The sequence below is a fragment of the Neoarius graeffei genome, chromosome 2, assembly GCF_027579695.1.
Source record: "Neoarius graeffei isolate fNeoGra1 chromosome 2, fNeoGra1.pri, whole genome shotgun sequence".
Taxonomy (NCBI): domain Eukaryota; kingdom Metazoa; phylum Chordata; class Actinopteri; order Siluriformes; family Ariidae; genus Neoarius; species Neoarius graeffei.
In genome coordinates this window covers 57,260,333-57,282,974 of record NC_083570.1, presented here as the reverse complement: position 1 = coordinate 57,282,974, position 22,642 = coordinate 57,260,333, and the positions used below count along the sequence as shown (strand labels likewise).

General features: G+C 41.5%; 1 protein-coding gene across 1 annotated transcript; it reads left to right on the top strand.

Moving 5' to 3' along the window:
* Positions 1-197: 197 nt before the first annotated feature.
* hal (histidine ammonia-lyase) lies at positions 198-20,267 on the top strand. The gene is made up of 20 exons (XM_060908583.1): positions 198-465; positions 599-659; positions 857-884; positions 1,113-1,187; positions 1,401-1,473; positions 2,257-2,323; positions 2,438-2,475; positions 2,577-2,702; positions 2,894-3,033; positions 3,154-3,201; positions 3,474-3,621; positions 15,925-16,020; positions 16,219-16,277; positions 16,378-16,458; positions 16,575-16,640; positions 16,728-16,893; positions 17,078-17,212; positions 18,756-18,864; positions 18,993-19,062; positions 20,136-20,267. Exons 1-20 carry the CDS (start codon positions 219-221, stop codon positions 20,265-20,267), a joined length of 1,965 nt encoding a protein of 654 aa, XP_060764566.1. The 5' UTR covers positions 198-218.
* The last annotated feature ends 2,375 nt before the right edge of the window (positions 20,268-22,642 follow it).

Genomic DNA, 22,642 nt, shown 5'->3' with positions numbered 1-22,642 from the left:
CATGTGTGTTCATTGATAAATCTGACAAGGGTAGAGATAACTTGATCAAACATAACCTCTGGTTCGACTGCCTTGCAGTGAGGAGGGATTCGTTAGATGCCGTTTGATTGGTCTGTTGAGACTGATGGCCTCCAGCAAATGCGGTCACTCACCACATCTCATCTTTCCTCAGTTCAAAACCTGAGTAGACATCAAACCTGGTAGACAAAAGTGGCACAATGCCTCGTTTTACTGTGCATATAAGAGATGAGTGGCTGACTGTGCCCTGTAAGGATACGTCCAGCACTATACAGTGGCTAGGAGTGGAGGCTCTCAAGCGCTATGTCAAGAACAAGCCTGATAATGGAGGATTCCCTCATGTCAAAGATGTGTGCTTTGTGGCAAGGAGGTGTCAGGGACAAGGACTGTTGGATGCTGATGATACAATAGATGACGTGTTAGAGGACAATGACTTTGTTGAGCTTGGTAATGTTCAGCTAATTCTAATTTCTTTCATTGCATTTACACTCTTCTTGAGCTTGCTGTAATAACTGATTTTGTTCTCCATGATGAATGCTTAGTGAAATGTCCTTGTCTTACCGTATGTTGTTTTGTCTAGAAATCAAAGGAGACACCATGTCTTCTGACTTCATTCCTAGCCAACCTGGAATGTCATATTTGTATCCTTATACAGTAAAACATGATATTGTAGTGGTACTTCCATATGTCTGTTCTCTTTGCTTCATTTTTACCAAAATATAGCACCTCAGGCCATGCATTCAGAGCATGACCACTGCAAACTGTAAATCACATGTCTGGTAAGTTTATTTTGAAGTGCACTATTTAAAGAGTTGCCCACCTTAACAAGCAGAACCAGAACAAGAACCTACAAAGAACCAGAGGAGGTGAGAATGTTTCAAAAAGTTTGTAATATCTAAATTATCCATTCAGGGGGAAAAGCTCATGAATATGACGCCTTCAAAGAATGACATTTTAGACAAGCTTATCATTATGAATGCTAATGAGATATTTCAAACAGCTTTAAAGGGAGTTTAACCTGTTCTTTGACTACTGATCAAAAAAAGATGGTGTTGTTATAAAGACTCCTGAGTGATATGTTTATCTGTGTATAGTACCTTTTCCTTGATGGCAACAATCTGAATTCTACCAAGCTAGTCAACCTAGGACAAGGGCGTTACAAGATTAAGGTATATGAATTTGACATGGTGCAAATATTACATGACTGATATGTCATTCATATTGATGTATCATTTGAAATCACTTTAATATTGTAATATTAAATATTGCAGTATTATTTACAACACTGAACTAAAAACCCATTGCCCTAATAACACACTGAAACAAAGCATGTGATGAATATTGCGATAGTGATAAATATTGGTTGTTGTGATTATAACCAGTTAACCCCTGAGGCTGAGAGAAAAGTAGAGCAGTCCAGAGAACTTCTGGACACCATAGTGAATGAAAAAAAAGGTAAGCAAGTTATGCTTCATTTAGTCGATTCATGTGTACACAGCTGTGTTCTGAACTGAACTGAACCACATCCCCAATACTATCGCCCTCATATTCAGGGTTGCCAGATTGCTATTATTTATCTGTTGAATAAAATGGATTTATCTTGCTATTATTTAATTTGGAAAAATTCTATTGCCCAAATTCTAATGGGCAATTTGGACTGTAGTAATTTCCTTTGTGAGCACAAGTTTGTTTGAGTTGACAAAAATTGAGATTGTTTTGAGAGTTGTTTTATGGTGAATGAGATTGAAATCACGACTTGAGTGAAGGATATTGGAGAATATCCTGGCAACACTGCTCATCTATATAATAAGCGGCAAAGTTTGTTTGTTTGTCTTGAGCTAATGTTGCCATTTCTTGACAGATTTTCACCAAATTTGGCAGATAGGTTGGGGGATGACCCGGAATTTTGCAGATATAAACAAAATTCATATACGGGCCCCAGGGAGGTCCCTGAGGGGCACAACACCCACCCACCCCCTCCCTCAATACCTTTAACGTTACATTTATCAAAACAAACTCTCAACAAACCTTTACTAAACTTGGCACATCCTAGCTTCACCCCCCACCCCCCCACACACACCCCAGAAAGCGGGCAACGCCCGGGTAACCCGCTAGTATTAGAAAAAGCTTATGCTGCTTTGGCATTGTAAAGTTCCTAAACATTTTTTTTTAATTTGGTACCTATAATGGATTAAATAAGGCTATACTTATACTATATCTGATTGCTGTACTCTTCAGTTGTGTACGGGATCACCACTGGATTTGGGAAGTTTGCTCGGACCATCATCCCTATCAGCAAACTCAAGTATTCAAGTACCCTTTGGATAGTTTGAGTAAATAGGTGTAAAAATTCAGCCCAACACATTTAAATGCATGCAAAAAAAGATTAAGCATTTTTAAGATATTTCTCTTTTTATAGAGAACTACAGGAGAATCTTATTCGCTCACACTCAGCAGGTGAGATCATACCTCAGATTTTCAGGATCTAGCTATTTACCATTAACTAAATTTTCCACTATTATCTGTGATCTGTATTGCTGTATTGTGTGTGTGTGTAGGTGTGGGCAGCCCTCTGAGCCCTGAGAGGACTCGCATGTTGCTGGCCCTCAGAATAAATGTTCTGGCTAAAGGACACAGTGGGGTCTCTCTAGATACCCTGCACAGTATGATACAGGCATTCAATGGTACATAAAAGCTTTTAGTATTGTTACACTTGGAAAGTATTCACTGGTACTGGTTTGTTCTTTTCTGCCAAGAAACACAAACTCCACAGAGACCTGTTAGAGTTATCTTTGTTTTTTTGTACGTATCTTCTATTATCCTTTGGGACTGAAACAGCATTTTAAATACAGTGCTTTTCTTCTTGTCTCTTCAGCATCCTGTTTGTCTTTCGTTCCTGAGAAGGGAACAGTGGGTGCCAGTGGAGACCTCGCTCCTCTCTCACACTTAGCTCTGGGATTGATGGGAGAAGGGAAAATGTGGTCACCTAAGAGTGGGTGGGCTGATGCAAAATATGTACGATCCAAGTACTCCGACAGTGTCCCTGTGGTTATGAAGCTTTATGATAAAAGCATTAAGAAATATATTTGCCTTTCACAGCAATCTGTTTAAGTCTGCCCTTTGCATTGCACACAGGTTTTGGAAGCACACGGATTAAAGCCTATATCATTGAAACCAAAAGAGGTATTACTCTAATCATTCCTGTCAGGCTTTAACAATGTTTATCTGTCTTTGTGTTGACATAGTGCTGATGGCCTCAGCAGAAAAAGGTGCCCTTGACCCATCTGAAGCTTGGTTTTGTAACACTCTGGGTTTATAGAAAAGTATCTCTGGGGACAGTGAAATATAAAAAAAAAATTATAAAAATACTGCTTCACACTGTAATTAAAAGGGGGTGTTATTTAAAAGGAAGGCTGATATGATTGCTTTAACATTCTAGTTGTCCTGATATGCAGGGTCTGGCTCTGATTAATGGGACACAGATGATCACCTCAATTGGTGCAGAGGCTGTAGAGAGGGCAGAGTCCATTGCCAGACAAGCAGATATCATTGCTGCTCTCACCCTGGAGGTCCTAAAAGGGACCACAAAAGCATTTGACAGTGGTGAGAAAATACTTTCCATTCTCTCAATCTGTAAAGCTCAGAAAGTGTGTGATACTTTATTAAGGAGTTATATTGTCTCTTGTGATTGAGGTATACAGTGTCTTGCAAAAGTATTCATCCCCCTTGGTGTTTATCCTGTTTTGTTGCATTACAAGCTGGAATTAAAATGGATTGGGGGGGGGGGGGGTAGCACCATTTGATTTACACAACATGCCTACCACTTTAAAGGTGAAAATTGTTATTTTATTGTGACACAAACAGTAATCAAGATGAAAAAAACAGAAATCTGGAGTGTGCATAGGTATTCACCCCCTATCGTATGAAGCCCCTAAATAAGAGCTGGTCCAACCGATTCACTTCATAAGTCCCATAATTAGTTGATTAAGATCCACCTGTGTGCAATCAAAGTGTCACATGATCTGTCACATGATGTCTGTATAAATTAAGCTGTTCTGGAATGACCCTGACTCTGCAACACTACTAAGCAAGCAACATGAAAATCAAGGAGCCTCCAAACAGGTCAGAGACAAAGCTGTGGAGAAGTACAGATCAGGGTTGGGTTATAAAAAATATCCCAAACTTTGTATATCCCAGGGAGCACCATTAATTAAATCCATTATAGCAAAATGGAAAGAATATGCCACCACTACAAACCTGACAAGAGAAGGCCGCCCACTAAAACTCACAGACTGGGCAAGGAGGGCATTAATCAGAGATGCAACAAAGACACCAAAGATAACACAGAAGGAGCTGCAAAGATCCACAGCAGAGATGGGAACATCTGTCCATAGGACCACTTTAAGTGCTACACTCCACAGAGCGGGGCTTTATGGAAGAGTGGCCAGAAAAAAGTTATTGCTTAAAGAAAACCCTTTTGGAGTTTGCCCAACAGCATGTGGCAGACTCCCCAAACACATGGAAGAAGATTCTTTGGTCAAATAAGAATAAAATTGATCTTTTTGGCCATCATGGGAAACGCCATGTGTGGTGCAAACCCAACACCCTGAGAACATCATTCCTACAGTGAAGCATGGTGGTAGCAACATCACACTGTGGGGATATTTTTCATCTGCAGGGGCAAAAAACCTGTTCAGGACTGAAGGATAGCACTAAATACAGGGCAATTCTGGAGGAAACCCTGTTTGAGTCGGCCCGAAGTTTGAGACTAGGACTAAGGTTCACGTTCCAGCAGGACAATGACCCTAAACATACTGCTAAAGCTACACTAGAGTGGTTTAAAGGGAAACATTTAAATGTCTTGGAATGGCCTAATCAAAGCCCAGACCTCAATCCAATTGAGAATCTGTGGCATAACTTGAAGATTGCTGTACACCAAAGCAACCCATCTAACTTGAAAGAGTTGGAGCAGTTTTGCCTTGAGGAATGGGCAAAAATCCCAGTGGCTAGATGTGCTAAGCTAATAGAGACAGACCCCAAGATACTTTCAGCTGTAACTGCAGCAAAATGTGGCTCTACGAAGTATTGACTTTGGGGGGTGAATACCTGTGCACACTCCAGATTTCTGTTTTTTTTTTCATCTTAATTATTGATGTGTTACAATAAAACACCTATTTGCACCTTTAAAGTGGTAGGCATGCTGTGTAAATCAAATGGTGCTAACCCCCCAAAAATCCATTTTAATTCCAGCTCATAATGCGACAAAACAGGACAAACACAAAGGGGGATAAATACTTTTGCAAGGCACTGTATATAAGTGCTGCACTTACACAAGCATTTCTGTAAGAATGTAGAATCACATATGTGAATAAAATCTAACTCTGGTGTCTGTCCTTCAGAAACCGTATGCTAAGAGAAAGTAGGCTGACAAGACTATATACACATATATAATATTACATGGTGGCGTGAAGATATGAAGTGTATCTTCGAGTGGTGTATGTATATGTAGTGCCCCCTTGCTCGCCTGGCAGTAATATGGGGTGCGCTCCCCAGGTTCTTTAACGTTAAGTCTAAAAGATTCTTAATTCAACAGAAATAAGAAAATATGAACTGGGTCATTCCATGCCAAATCAACAAGAGGTTATGCTTGACCATCTCAGATTTCAATGAAATTTGGAGGGCTCAGAGATACTATTAAAAGAAGTTAATCCCCAAAATTTGAGCTTCCTATCACCAATAGTTTCAGAGATACAGGCATTTGAATTTTTTTGTTTTTTGCTCAAAACATACATATTTCAAAGTGCAATATAATCTTTATTATGCAAGATAGAAACCTAAAATTTTGCACAGAGAGACTCAATGTCTTGTACTACAAGCTTCAACTTAGAATTTCAATGGTCATTGTATATTAGATGGTGATTTTAACAAGGAAATTAAAAAGACAAATTTGCATTTTTAACTCATTCTGGAAGCTTGCCTGTGGCAGTAATGCTTAAACTAAGAATGTTATTCAAATCTACACAGAAATATCTACCAATTTCAGTTTGACCAAGTCTCCACTATTCCTAGTTTGTCTGTAATAGGGTTTTGAAATTCGCCGATTTCTAAAACATGCCATTTTCAATAGCAAGAAATCCAATGTGGGATAGCAGTTAGGAACTTGTAATTTTTTTTTCAGTAATCCCCAAGACCCATATTTTATATTTCCAAATTTTTGTTCTGTGTCTCTCAAGTATTTTTAAACTACAGGGGTTTAAAAATCCATTTTCACCAAATTTGAATTTTTTTGTATATTTTCATATAACTGATATTTGAGGGTTAATAAATGCTTCAATAAGGCTCAAGTAGGTTAGGAGACATGTTTCTTCCTCAATTTTAAATAAAATTTCAATTAATGCTCAGTATTAATTATTTGTAAATTGATTTTAATCTAAGACTGTGCAACATTAGCAATCAATGACCAGCTATTGTGTACCAGTCAACAGCCAGCCTTATCAATATCAACACAGCACAATAGGTGACCTTTGATACCAGAACAGGTGGCTCATATATTATAGTTTTAGAGTCTGTAAACTGCATACTTATTCAGATAACATTATATTGCTTGGATTATATTAAATTCATTGTAATACAGAGCACTGAGAAAATTTACCAATGTTATTAACTGAATGTGTTTCTTTGCAAGGATTGGATACTTTGAATAGCTGACTAGGGAATTTAATTGTAGTTGCTTTCAATTTGAGATCAGTATAAATGAGTTTGTTCTTAGACATCTAGAAATGGCTGAACTTCCTCCCTGTTCTATAGGAATTGGACTAAAGAAAGATTCTGACTGCCATAAACTAACATACAACAGAAATTGTCAGTTAAGTGATTTACATGAAAAATGACTGACTTCTTTAGTTTATATATATATATATATATATATATATATATATATATATATATATATATATATATATATATATATATATACTGAAAAATGTGAAATGTTCATATATTATTTAGCTTATTTCAAAATTATAATATTTTTAAAACCATATTTCTGTGACATGAACACAAGTAAAATGTTTCCTTATCTATACAAATAATTTAGTTGTATTTATCAGTCCTTAATCATCAATAAAATGGAAATAATATCAAAAATTCGAATTTGGAAAAAATGGATTTTTTAAACACCTGTAGCTCAGAAATACTTGAGAGACACAGAACAAAAACTTGGAAATATAAAATATGGGTCTAGGAGATTACTGAAAAATTTTACAAGTTCCTAACTGCTATCCCACATTGGAATCCATGCTACTGAAAATGGCATGTTTTAGAAATCGGCGAATTTCTAAAACCCTATTACAGACAAACTAGGAATAGTGGAGACTTGGTAAAACTGAAATTGGTAGATATTCCTGTGTAGATTTGAATAACATTCTTAGTTTAAGCATTACTGCCACAGGCAAGCTTCCAGAATGAATTAAAAATGCAAAAAATGCAAATTTGTCTTTTTAATTTGCTTGTTAAAATCACCATCTAATATGACCATTGAAATTCTAAGTTGAAGCTTGTAGTACAAGACAATGAGTCTCTCTGTGCAAAATTTTAGGTTTCTATCTTGCATAATAAAGATTATATTACACTTTGAAATATGTATGTTTTGAGCAAAATGCAAAAAAATAAAAAAAATTCAAATGCTTGTATCTCTGAAATCTTTGGAGATAGGAAGCTCAAATTTTGGGGATTAACTTCTTTTAATAGTATCTCTGAGCCCTCCAAATTTCATTGAAATCTGAGATGGTCGAGCATAAATTTGTCAGATATTTGTTGATTTGGCATGGAATGACCCAACTGTTTATTTATATACAAGAGTTTCAGTGCAAATACAAAAGCATACATGTATAAAACAAAATACACACTCATGAAATAATAGCATGACACTTTTCAGTTCAATGTCTGTTGACATTCAAATACTCATTTCCCCATTCAAACAAGCTATTGGAAAAAACTGACTTATTAGCCGGCAAGTATAATGTTAACTTAAAATGTACAGTTGCACTGAAAGGTACAGAAAATAAAAGTACATTAAAGGAAATTAAATACAATAAATCTCATTCATCTCATTATCTCTAGCTGCTTTATCCTTCTACAGGGTCGCAGGCAAGCTGGAGCCCATCCCAGCTGACTACGGGCGAAAGGCGGGGTACACCCTGGACAAGTCGCCAGGTCATCACAGGGCTGACACATAGACACAGACAACCATTCACACCTACGGTCAATTTAGAGTCACCAGTTAACCTAACCTGCATGTCTTTGGACTGTGGGGGAGACCGGAGCACCCGGAGGAAACCCACACGGACAACATGCAAACTCCACACAGAAAGGCCCTCGCCGGCTACGGGGCTCGAACCCAGGACCTTCTTGCTGTGAGGCGACAGTGCTAACCACTACACCACCGTGCCGCCCTAAATACAATAAATACCCAACCATATGTTAGAGAGTTCTTAGGTGCAGGCCTGGTTGAATTTTCCCGATGGAAGCAGTGTCCGTGGGTTTGGAAGGCGATGTCCATGCTGTGGAATACGAGGATGAGGATGACGACGGCAATGGTGTTTTTTTTCCACTTAGGCTCCGTTAGCAGTTCATGCCGCAACGACAGAGCAGTAACCGTGCTGGCTATCGTCTAAAGATGCTTCAGCTGGCTGACTGGCCAACAGCGCACGTTGTAGAGTCTTAGCCAGTCTCCACAAGTCCTCAAAACTAACAATTTCAGCAATAACTCTTAAAAGTCACTTTCTGTGTCTCTTAACCTTTGTTGTTACATAACCTGGCGTGTGGCCAAAGTTACGCTTTCTCTCTTTCTTTTTAACATAAACCTTTTTTCTCTTGCCACTTTCTCTGCCTCGTGTCGTTCTTCTCCCCTCTCTCTCCTTCCTCCTCCCTTGACCTGTCCTTCCTTCTCCAACATTTGATTGGCTCCTCTTGTTAACTTCCGGTTGAATGTAAACATTTAACTTATTTTTAGCATATATATTTTAAAATGTATTATTAAAACATTTTAACATATGAACAACATACATAAATTGCGTGCACATGAATAAAAATAAACAAACAAAATAAACATATGCACATAGTCAAACCAAATAAATCCCACAGGGCTACATATATATCACAAGTGAGCAAAGCGAACAAGTGAAACATTTTTTAACACAAGAAGATCAACTTCATATCTTTGTGCCACTGTGTAATGTTCTGTATATTATGTGGACACATCCACAAAATAAAAGCAAGTTAACCAAAAGAATTTTAATTTTGAACCGGTTCGCCATTTCGACAACATGCGTCAAGTCAGCGAGAAAACATTGGGAGTGACGTCATCGGAGTGAAATATCAGGAATTATTCTATCCACATTCACTGGATATGAGCAATTGTGCTCTGATTGCCTACTCTACTACTAGGCTATCAGCTCATATACCGTGAGCAGAGAAAAACAAAATGGCGGCGCATGTTGCTGAACCAAATGAGGATGAAATAAAAACTCCACTCAAAAACAAAATCCCAAAAAATACAAAGTAAGCAACAAAATATGGAATAAAAATATTTGATGGTAAGAATGTATCTTTTTTAATTTTTCAAGAATTATTATTATTACAGCATTTTTCACAAATTGCTCCTGTCATTTTGCTGGTTTGTTTACATTCTCAGCGGAAATTATTTTGTCAGACATTTTGTACAAATTTTTTATTTATCGAATTTGCAAAAAATAAAAATAAAAATAAAATTGCTCTGTTTCTCAAAATCCAGTGAATGTGGATAGAATAAAGCAGTTAGTCCACTCAATCTCATCGTACATGGCTTATAGCCGACCCAGTGCTACGTGCCTCGTCAGCTATTGGCTCATATACGACTCGATTTCGTGGAATAACTGTTAAATATGTCACTCTAGATCTGTGATGTACGAGTATTTCATATGAAAAATGAGAGTTTTTCAACACGACAAGATAAACTTAATATCTTCAAGCCAACGTGTGATTTTCTTTTTATTATATAGACACGTATGGGCGCTGTGTGAGACGGCTGCCTCTCCAGTAGCTCTGTAGTTTTTAGCTCTTTAAACCTCTTTTTTCCACCTTTTTTTACTTTTCTGCTCTTCTTACGAAGACATAGTGCGTTTTACTTATATAACAGGGATATTTTTAACTTTAACACACAACCAGAAGCCAGTTTTCTCACGTATTCAAGAGAGGAGCTGCTGGCCCTGAAAACAATGGGACGAGCCGGGATACAACACCCCATCCCGGCCGAGCTGAGGAGGAAACCCAGGGGCTGCAAAGCTGGAGCTAAGCTAAAGGCTAGGCTAGCAGACAACTGGCAGTGCTACAAACCATCCATTCCCTCCGTTATCATGGGGAATGTGAACTCGCTGCTGAATAAAGTCGACGAGCTTTCCGCTCTGAACAACCAGCGGATTTACCGGGAGAGCAGCTTATTTATCTTTACGGAGACATGGCTAACACACCTTGTACTGGATGCTAATGTGGACCTGCAGGGATTCACTGCTGTGAGAGCCAACAGAGACACTAACACATGCGGGAAAAGCAAAGGTGGGGGACTCATCATCTATGTTAACAATCGCTGGTGTAACCCAGGACATATCTCCGTAAAGACAGTCTTATGTTGCCCGGACTTGGAGCTGCTAGCCGTTAGCCTGTGGCCATATTATCTGCCGAGGGAGTTCAGTCACGTGATCACCATCTGTGTTTACATCCCTCCGAGGGCAGACACAGCCGCTGCATGTGAGAGGATTCACTCTGTCACAGCAAGGCTGCAGACACAACACCCTGAGGCATTTATCATCATTTCTGGGGACTTTAATCACGCTACTTTGGACTTTACTTTGGCTGCTTTTTACCAGGCTTTGGATTGTCCAACAAGGAACAACAGGACAATTGACTTGCTGTATGCTAATGAGAGGGATGCATACAGAGTCACACCCCTCCCCCCACTAGGGAAGTCTGACCACAACCTGGTTCTTCTACAGCTGAAGTACACCCCCCTGGTTCAAAGGCAGCCTGCAACAAGTAGCTCCATCAGGAGGTGGTCCCCTGAAATGGAAGATGCCCTCAGAGACTGCTATGACATCACAGACTGGGATGTGCTGCTTAGCCCACACTGTGAGGACATAGAGGGGCTGACACACTGTCTGACGGATTACCTTAACTTCTGTGCAGACGTGGTCTCTCCCGCTAAGACTGTACGGTGTTACCCTAATAACAAGCCATGGGTAACACAGGAAGTCAAAGCTGTCCTCAACAGGAAGAAGGCCACCTTCAGGAGCAGGGATAGGGAGGCGATGAAAGCAGCACAGCAGGAGGTAAAATGCTGCGTGAGGGAAGCTAAGGACAGCTACATGAGGAAGGTGGAGCAGAAGCTGAAGGAGAACAGCATGAGGGAGGTCTGGGAAGGTGAGAAAATCATCAAAGGCCACAATACAAAGACCAGAGTCGTTGAGGGGACAGTGGAGAGGGCGAACGAGTTGAATGACTTTTTCAATTGGTTCAACCAGCCCACGTCCCTCCACCCTCTCCCTCACTGCAGCCATCTCTCCTTCTTCCCTCAACACACCTCCCCCCAGTCATCACAGCAGCCCCCTCCTCCCCCTCCTCAACACAGACTCCTCCATGCATTACTGAAGACCAGGTCAGAGGTCAACTGAGGAAGCTTCACCCCAGGAAAGCAGCAGGCCCGGACAAGATGTGTCCCCGACTACTGAAGACCTGTGGTGCTGAACTGGGTGAACCACTCCAACGCATCTTCAACCTTAGCCTGCAGCTGGGGAGAGTGCCCACCCTCTAGAAGACATCATGGATCATTCCAGTTCCCAAAAAGAATCGGCCCAGCGAGCTGAACAACTTCCGGCCGGTGGCACTCACTTCACATCTGATAAAGACATTGGAGCGGCTCTTCCTCAGCCTCCTCAGACCCCGAGTACAACATGCTCAGGACTGTCTGCAGTTTGCGTACCAGGCAGGTGTCGGTGTGGAAGACGCCATCCACCACCTGCTACACTGAGCCCACTCGCATCCGGATAAGGGAAATGGCACAGTGAGGATCCTCTTCTTGGACTTCTTGAGTGCCTTCAACACCATCCAGCCCCTATTGCTTCAGGACAAACTAAACAGGATGCGAGTGGACCCCTGCCTGGTCACCTGGATCTCCAGCTACCTCACTGACAGGCTGCAGTACATCAGGCTGAAGGACATCATGTCTGACACTGTGATTAGCAGCACTGGAGCACCCCAGGGCACGGTGCTGGCTCCTCTTCTCTTCACCCTGTACACCGCAGATTTCTGCTACAACTCGGAGCTGTGTCACATTCAGAAGTTTGCCGATGACACAGCCATCGTTGCGTGTATCAGTGATGACAGAGAGGAGAAGTATAGGAGCCTGGTGAGGGACTTTGCTGTGTGGTGCAACAGGAACCATCTGCAGCTCAACACCTCGAAGACCAAGGAGCTGGTCATTGACTTTGGGAGGTCCAGACCAAGGTCATGACCAGTTCTGATTGAGGGAGTCGAGGTGGAGGCTGTGGATTCCTACAAGTACCTCAGGCTGTGGCTGGATAGCAAGCTGGACTGGACTTGCAACACCAAACACTTATACAGGAAGGGACAGAGCAGGCTATACTTCCTTAGGAGGCTGCGGTCCTTTAACATCTGCAGGAAACTCCTGTGGATGTTCTATCAGTCTGTGGTCGCCAGTGTCCTGCTTTACACCGTGGTGTGCTGGGGGGGCAGCACATCCAAGAAGGACACATCCAGGCTGGACAAACTGATCAGGCGGGCCGGCTCTGTGGTCGGCATGAAGCTGGACTCTCTGGTGATTGTGGCAGAGAAGAGGTCTATGGACAAACTATTGAACATCATGGATGATGCCAGTCACCCTCTGCACACCATCATCAGCAACCAGAGGAGCCTGTTCAGTGACAGAATGCTCCTTCCCAAGTACAGGACGAACAGACTCAAAAACTCCTTTGTCCCTCACGCCATCAGACTGTACAACTCCTCTCTGGGGGGGAGGAGGGGTAACAGGAGGACAGAGAACAAGAAAGAGCAGTAGCCTTGCCTAACAATAAGCAATACCGAACAATGTGCAATATAAAGTGCAATATCTCTCCTACCGCCACCCCCCCTTCTCCCCACCTTTGTTTTTGTTGTTCCCCCTCCTTCCCTCCCCCTTCCTCTCTTCTCCATATCTTATTCTTTTTATATATTTGTATATGTAAATACTTAATTTATTTTAATTTATCTAGAAGTTTTCTCTATTTCTTTTCTCTGTTTATCTGTAATGATGCTGCTGGAATCTTAATTTCCCTGAGGGAACCCGCCCAAAGGGATCAATAAAGTTTTATCTACAACCCCGATTCCAAAAAGTTGGGACAAAGTACAAATTGTAAATAAAAATGGAATGCAATGATGTGGAAGTTTCAAAATTCCATATTTTATTCAGAATAGAACATAGATGATATATCAAATGTTTAAACTGAGAAAATGTATCATTTAAAGAGAAAAATTAGGTGATTTTAAATTTCATGACAACAACACATCTCAAAAAAGTTGGGACAAGGCCATGTTTACCACTGTGAGACATCCCCTTTTCTCTTTACAACAGTCTGTAAACGTCTGGGGACTGAGGAGACAAGTTGCTCAAGTTTAGGGATAGGAATGTTAATCCATTCTTGTCTAATGTAGGATTCTAGTTGCTCAACTGTCTTAGGTCTTTTTTGTCGTATCTTCCGTTTTATGATGCGCCAAATGTTTTTTATGGGTGAAAGATCTGGACTGCAGGCTGGCCAGTTCAGTACCTGGACCCTTCTTCTACGCAGCCATGATGCTGTAATTGATGCAGTATGGGGTTTGGCATTGTCATGTTGGAAAATGCAAGGTCTTCCCTGAAAGAGACGTCATCTGGATGGGAGCATATGTTGCTCTAGAACCTGGATATACCTTTCAGCATTGATGGTGTCTTTCCAGATGTGTAAGCTGCCCATGCCACACACACTAATGCAACCCCATAGCATCAGAGATGCAGGCTTCTGAACTGAGCGCTGATAACAACTTGGGTCGTCCTTCTCCTCTTTAGTCCGAATGACACGGCATCCCTGATTTCCATAAAGAACTTCAAATTTTGATTCGTCTGACCACAGAACAGTTTTCCACTTTGCCACAGTCCATTTTAAATGAGTCTTGGCCCAGAGAAGACGTCTGTGCTTCTGGATCATGTTTAGATGCGGCTTCTTCTTTGAACTATAGAGTTTTAGCTGGCAACAGCGGATGGCATGGTGAATTGTGTTCACAGATAATGTTCTCTGGAAATATTCCTGAGCCCATTTTGTGATTTCCAATACAGAAGCATGCCTGTATGTGATGCAGTGCCGTCTAAGGGCCCGAAGATCATGGGCACCCAATATGGTTTTCCAGCCTTGACCCTTACGCACAGAGATTCTTCCAAATTCTCTGAATCTTTTGATGATATTATGCACTGTAGATGATGATATGTTCAAACTCTTTGCAATTTTACACTGTCGAACTCCTTTCTGATATTGCTCCACTATTTGTCGGCGCAGAATTAGGGGGATTGGTGATCCTCTTCCCATCTTTACTTCTGAGAGCCGCTGCCACTCCAAGATGCTCTTTTTATACCCAGTCATGTTAATGACCTATTGCCAATTGACCTAATGAGTTGCAATTTGGTCCTCCAGCTGTTCCTTTTTTGTACCTTTAACTTTTCCAGCCTCTTATTGCCCCTGTCCCAACTTTTTTGAGATGTGTTGCTGTCATGAAATTTCAAATGAGCCAATATTTGGCATGAAATTTCAAAATGTCTCACTTTCGACATTTGATATGTTGTCTATGTTCTATTGTGAATACAATATCAGTTTTTGAGATTTGTAAATTATTGCATTCCCTTTTTATTTACAATTTGTACTTTGTCCCAACTTTTTTGGAATCGGGGTTCTAATCTAATCTAATCTAATCTAATCTAATCTAATCTAATCTAATCTAATCTAATCTAATCTAATCTAATCTAATCTAATCTAATCTAATCTAATCTAATCTAATCTAATCTAATCTAATCTAATCTAATCTAATCTAATCCGGGACACTGAGTAGCATATTTTCCAATATCCTCACTTGTGATGAAATCGATGAATTGTTTTGATAAATTTGCATACTTTTTGTTTGTGATTAACAAACAAAAAGTATGCAAATTTATCAAAACAATTCATCGATTTCATCACAAGTGAGATCTAATTTCATCACAAGTGGTTCTAATCTAATCTAATCTAATCTAATCTAATCTAATCTAATCTAATCTAATCTAATCTAATCTAATCTAATCTAATCTAATCTAATCTAATCTAATCTAATCTAATCTAATCTAATCCGGGACACTGAGTAGCATATTTTCCAATATCCTCACTTGTGATGAAATCGATGAATTGTTTTGATAAATTTGCATACTTTTTGTTTGTGATTAACAAACAAAAAGTATGCAAATTTATCAAAACAATTCATCGATTTCATCACAAGTGAGGATATTGGAAAATATGCTACTCAGTGTCCCGGATATAGTTTGTATGAAAGACACGAGTGGTATATTTGCCAGTAAAACATTCTGGACAACACTGTGTAAAGGAATCAATACTTCATTGTTTTGCTTCACCGGTTGTTCTTCAACTTTCTCAGTTAAAAAACTAGTTCTTGTCTCATCAGGTCATAGTATGAATAGAGAGCTCTTTGCATATTAGTGATGGATAAATGGAGAAATTCAGTGAAAATACTCCTTAAAATATGACCTGTTTCAGCACCTGTTACAACAAAACCCCATACGCATACACACCAAACCTCTTGCAGACATCCATGAGCTGCGTCCCCACCCAGGACAGAAAGCGGTGGCTTTGCGTTTCCGTGCTCTTCTGGACTCTGATCACCACCCTTCTGAGATTGCAGGTGAAAACATTGCAAAAGCTGTGAAGCATAATAATAATAATAATAATAATAATAATAATAAACTTTATTATTCACAGAGATCTTTCAGTTTACACTGATTTCCAAAGATGCTGTGCAACATAAATGAACATAAAATTGTATTACGCTAACCTAAACTGGTCATTTCAAGCTATTTATATTTGATGTTTACATTTATAGAAAGCCATAGGTTTTGCGAACGTGTCCAGGATGCCTATACCATGCGTTGCTGTCCCCAGGTAACCTCACAGCCTTTTGGGTGAAGAGATTCTTAGAAACCTCAATGAATATTTATGTGGTGTTCTCTCAGCCTGATCAATACCATCCTTATTTTTGCAGGTCCATGGCATCGTCAATGATACGATTGCTTTTGTGAAAAATATCATCAATACAGAAATTAACAGTGCAACAGATAATCCTGTATCCTTTCTGTACATGAGAGTTTTCATGTCACAATGATCTGCATTGATATAATTAACTCATTTTTAACCTCACCCCTAAAACTTGCAACTGTTTCACCCTGATCAATAAACTAGATGGTCTTTGCAGAAAGAGGAGAGACCATTTCAGGAGGAAACTTCCATGGAGAGTATCCAGCAAAGGTATTGTTTGTACACACTACATTTTTAAGGTCTGTGAATATACAAAGGCTGTTTTTTCTCTCTCTGTCTCACATTCCTTTCTTCTAGGTGCTGGATTATTTGGCCATAGGAGTTCATGAATTGGCGTCCATCAGCGAGAGGCGTATCGAGCGTCTGTGTAACCCATCTCTCAGTGAGCTACCTGCGTTCCTGGTTAATGAAGGGGGGCTGAATTCAGGCTTTATGATTGCACACTGCACGGCAGCAGCTCTCGGTTAGTCATCCACTGCCCACCTCACCCAAATACACATTGCACCACAAGTCTAGTCAATCAAACAGATGACTTTTCTTCGATATAACAGTGTGTGGTTAGGCTCAATCAAGAAATCAAATGGTCAAGCCAGAGAATGAGTTTGTTATTACATGATTACATGCTGAAGGCCCGTCTTTCCCTGCAGTTTCTGAAAATAAGGTGCTGTGCCACCCCTCCTCAGTCGACTCACTGTCCACCAGTGCAGCCACTGAAGATCACGTGTCCATGGGAGGATGGGCTGCCAGGAAGGCTCTAAGAGTGATTGAACATGTCGAGCAAGGTATAAACAGAAATGGAGACTTATTATAAACATATGTACATACTAAACTGAGATTGTAAAGTAAATGCAATCATATCATTTAAAGTGTATGTAATGCCTTATTGTAATGCTTTAAAATGAATATACATCATTAGTAACGACCAAAATGAATTAATAAAGCAGGGGGGGAAATGATATCAATTATTTGTTATTTTATTATCAAGCACAAAACTATCCATAAATCGCGGCTTCTGGATCCCGGAAAAAGGGAGCCTTGCCTCAGGTCTAATCTCACACGATGTCACGCATGGAACCCCAGTTATCTGGGTAATTTCGGTTCATCTGACTCCGTGCTTGTTTACTCGCTGAAATTGGATATTGTTGTTGGAATCTTACAAAAATAACGATGGGAAAGTGCTGCGTTGTGTTTGGATGTTCAAATCCATATACAACACAATATTCAGTTCACAAATTTCCAAGAAAAAACACAAATCTAAAGCGGCAGTGGGTGAGGTTTGTGCAAACGAAGCGGGTAGATTTCATGTCGCTTACTAATAATAAATCTGATCCATCAAGTGTTCACCACCAGAATGACCACATGGGAATTATTGGAGCAAAAAACAAACCCATTTATTTAATAAATGACATTTGATCTGACATTTGGACAGTTCGTCGATTCCTCTATTATCACACACACACACACACACACACACACACACACACACACACAGTGCATCAGACGCAGGATTATGAGCAACATTTACACGCTCGTGACATCTGATCTTATCATACCTGATGCACTTTAACAGGAAGAAAAATGCACACGCGCAATCATCATCATCATTAATTATTAACTGAAACGTGTTAAATGCTCTCAGATTGCAATATTGCAAAACTCGATTTGTTTTTAGTTTTGTTCAGGAAAACATGATGAAAGGTAACCGCCGTGTTCTGCACATCTCTGTCTCTCTATCTATCCATCCATCTCTCCATCTCGCACGCTACAGAGGAAGCCTGTCATGAACTAAGTGAACTGGCAGTTTCTCATCTTGGGGGCTCGAAAAGATAACCATTTACTCTGGAATATCCTTGATAATCATCTGCCCCTTCATCCGACATATAAGAATCCCAATCACTATCAGAATTCTCTCCAAAACGTGATTCCATATCGAGACTGATCTAACCACTGCGGCGCATGGGAACGAAATTGATACCTGGATTGTTACATGTGTGATGCCAAGCACCCCTTTGGAATCTTCCGGTTCAGTCTCGGCAGATTCCGTGAAAATCTGCTGATCTTATTGATTTTCCATCTTCATTTTGGATCAGCTATGGTTTGAAAACACATGATCAATCAACATGATTGTTGTTTTGTTCAAGGAAAAAAGTGGGGTTTAGAGGCGTTACGTACACTTCAACCAACAAGCACAAGATGGTCTACTGGCTTGATCACCAACAAGGTTTTGACACCTTGTTGTTGGTCCAAAGCAAATTTTTCAGCAGAAATGTTAAATTTAAGGGTGTGTGTTTCTGACTATACCCATGCTGTGTGCGTTTTCCTCAGTACTGGCTATTGAAATGCTAGCAGCTTGTCAGGGTATTGAGTTCCTCCGGCCACTTCATACCACAACGCCTTTGGAGAAGGTGTATGACCTTGTTCGCTCTGTGGTCAAGTAAGTTAAGCTGCACTATCCAAAATACACCACCATTAAAAATAACAAACTAGCTCATTCTGTAATTTTACTTATGTTCTATATTCTCTTTTTATCTCTGTCTCTTTCACTCCTTTTCTAATGCACAGGCCCTGGATAAAAGACAGGTTTATGGCTGCAGACATTGAGACTGCCCATCGTCTTCTCATAGAACAGAAGGTAAAGCTCATTCTATGCTGTTATTGAGTCTCATTGTTCTTTGTTTTTCTTTATAGGACTATAACTTAGGATCTTTTTTCTATATACAGCAAAATCATGTTTATAAACTAGGTTATCACAATGTACCACACTGTAACATACTGAAATAACTCTTTTACATGGATCCTGGACCAGTTTATGCTATTCACCTTCATAACCATTCATATCCACCTGTTAATGAGAATAACAGATCTCAAACTCCAAAAATGACATCATAGCAAGTAAAAATATCTTGAATATAGGCATGTTTATGTCGTGTTTCCTATTAGTATAAATACGCAGGTGATTATAGGAAATCGTGCGCACTGATTAATCGAGAGATTCGGATAATTTCTCGATAATCCCCTCGAGCAACTCGGCAAAATGGCAACCAATGGCTTCGTCACTGTAAGTGAGGAAGAATTACAAATGATGAAAGAAAATGCTGTTCCTAAAAGCACTAAAGATGCTACAAAGTTTGGTCTAAAACTATTCAAAGGTAAGATGAAATTGTGATTTATTTTATCGATTTCAAAACAAAGCATTTTATGTGAGTCGCATAGAGAAGTGACACCAGTCTGCGCAAATTACATTTGCATGCTGCTTTTGAAGTTTGACATTTTTTTTTTAATACGATATTTTAATATAATCACCTGTGTATTCATACTAAAACAATTATCCGCCTCAGGCTCAATGAATATTGAAGTCTCGGTTATTATTCACCGATATTCACTGAGCCTTCGGCGAATAACTGTTAATTATAAGATGAGAAATTTTCGTATTCTACTGACAGAATTTTGCTTTTAAAACTTAAAATAGGCAAAATTATATTTGCTATATAAGACTGTTTCAAGCTTGAAATGAACAAAAATATCTCGAAATAAGTTTACTGTCTTATATTACGTTAGTTGTAAACTTATAATAGAAAATACTAGGTACATTTGACTGTATTCAAGATATTTTAACTTGCTTTTTCACACCAGACATTTTTATGAAATTTGCTTCATATCAGAGAAACATTTGTGTTCTGATATTTGTTGATTTTCTTTCCGCAGGTATGGGACGTTGCTAAGCCGTACATTGAGAAGTACTGTTTAGAGCACTTCCCCGAATCACGTCCATCCTCCCCAACCGCATTCTCTCTGGAGTCACCACCATCTCCACAGAAACGAGTCCGATTGGATTGACAGAGATGCGACACATTGAGAAAATATCTGATAGAAGCCAACATTATTTACACAATGCTGATGAAGGCCTTTATTACCACATGTACACGTGCTGTGTATAACTGATCGTACTAAGTCTCAAATGTCAATGTTTTTTCTTCCCCTCCACTGTAAACAATACACTCATTCTACAACGACTGTGTCCATATGTATGTATTATGAAGATTGCTAATATTTGACCTTATGGGGGAAAAAAAATGCAGTGAAGTTATCAAGTTCTGAAAACAGAAAAATTTTAATAAAAATTGTTATATAAACAAGTCTGATACATGGAAGTCCCACCTCGCAACTTTCAGGGCTTAAAGGATTTGCAACTAACATCTTAGTGCACACCTTCAGAGGTCTGCACCTTCAGAGTGCATGCCTCGACAGGTCAGATCTGTTTTGGCGGCACAAGGGAGACCTACACAATATTAGGCAGGTGGCTTTAATGTTTATTGTGGCAGTGGGGGCGTGGTCAAGCATCGGTCTGTGACCGGAGGGCGGAGTCGGGGAAGGTAAGTGGCAGAATCACTGCACCTGAGGTTGATTAATGTGTTTGTGTGTCTTCCCCAGTGACCGCTCCCTATTTAAGGAGGAGAGCGAGAGCAGAACGGGCTCTCTCCCGACCAGAACACGTGTGTGTGGCGTGTGTGTATATAGTTATATATGAATAAATGTGTAGAAGCTGAAAAGCTGTCAATAAAAGAGTGATTGAGAACTCAGTACTGGCCTGCCGTGCTTCTGTGCTCCACCCACCTAGAACGCTTGTTACAGTGGTGCTGAAACCCGGAACGGAGCGCAGGAGAGAACAGCCCCATGGAGTCCTCCCCCTTCAAGGACCTGGTCCATGCCCTCGCCACGGCCCAACAGAGCCAGCACCAGGCGCTGGTCGCCCTCTGGGAAGAACAGGAGCGAAGGTTCAAGGCCCTGGTGCTGGCGCAGCAGGAAGATCGCCGGGTGTTCCGGCACCTACTCGCGTCAGCGGGGTCCACCACCTCCACTGCTGTGGGCCCTTCCCACCTCACCCTGATGAAGATGGGCCCACACGATGACCCCGAGGACTTCCTCGTTCTCTTTGAGCAGGCAGCAGAGGCGTGGGGTTGGCCGGTGGAACAGCGCATGTCACGCCTCCTCCCCCTCCTCACGGGCGAGGCGCAGCTGGCCGCGCTACAGCTCCCCGCCGACAGCCGGCTGTTCTACGTGGACCTCCGCAGGGCCGTCCTCCAGCGCGTGGGTCGCACTCCAGAGCAGCAGCAGCAGCGCTTCCGCACGCTGCGCCTGGAGGAGGTCGGCCGGCCGTTCATGTTTGGCCAGCAACTCCGGGATGCCTGCCGCCGGTGGCTGAGGGCTGACAACCGTGACGCTGAGGGGATCATCGATCTGATGGCAATGGAGCAGTTCGTCGCTCGACTTCCAGAGGGAACCGCGGAGTGGGTCCAGTGCCATTGCCCGGCGTCGCTGGATCAGGCCATTGAACTGGTGGAGGACCATATGGCGGCCGTTCCAACAGCAGGACAGCGTGTCTCCCCTTCTCCCCTCCCCTCTCTCTCTCTCCTTCTGTTCCTCTCCCTCGCCCCATTCCCCCACTGCGGAGGCGGGAGCCGGCTCCACCCCAGCCGGCCCGCCGCACCCGCAGTGTCCTATCTTCTCCTACTTCCACGTCTGTGTCTTCCCCCCCCCTCAGGTGAGTGATATCCAGAACACCGGTGCAGAGAGAGAGCCCGGGCTGGTGTCCTGGCGCTGCGGGGAGCCGGGGCACCTCCAGCATCAGTGCTTGGCAATGGAGGTGGGCGCGGTGGTCTGGATCCCCGATGCACCAGGAGCCGCCCTCGATCGGGCCGGAGTGTATCGCATACCGGTGAGTATCCAAGGGGATACGTATCAGGTTTTGGTGGATTCCGGCTGTAATCAGACCTCAATCCACCAAAGCCTGGTGCAAGACGAGGCATTGGGGGGAGCACAATTGGTGAAGGTGTTGTGTGTGCATGGGGATGTTCACAGCTACCCTTTAGTGTCAGTTCACATTCTGTTTCGAGGGGAGAAATTTATAGTAAAGGTGGCGGTTAATCCTTGCCTCACCCACTCGATAATTCTGGGGACTGATTGGCTGGGATTTCGGGATTTAATGAGTCATCTAGTGAAGAGTGGGTCCTGCCATAGTTTAATAAGGGGAGGTCCCGGTGTCGCGTTGGTGGGAGCAGCTGTCACAGAGCCGTCTACGTCAGCTCCGAGTCAGAGTGAGGAGCCGTCGGCCCCTCCTCTCTCTCTCGGGGAATCCCTCGCGGATTTCCCATTAGAGCAGTCGCGAGACAAGACTCTGCGGCATGCGTTTGACCAAGTGAGAGTAATCGATG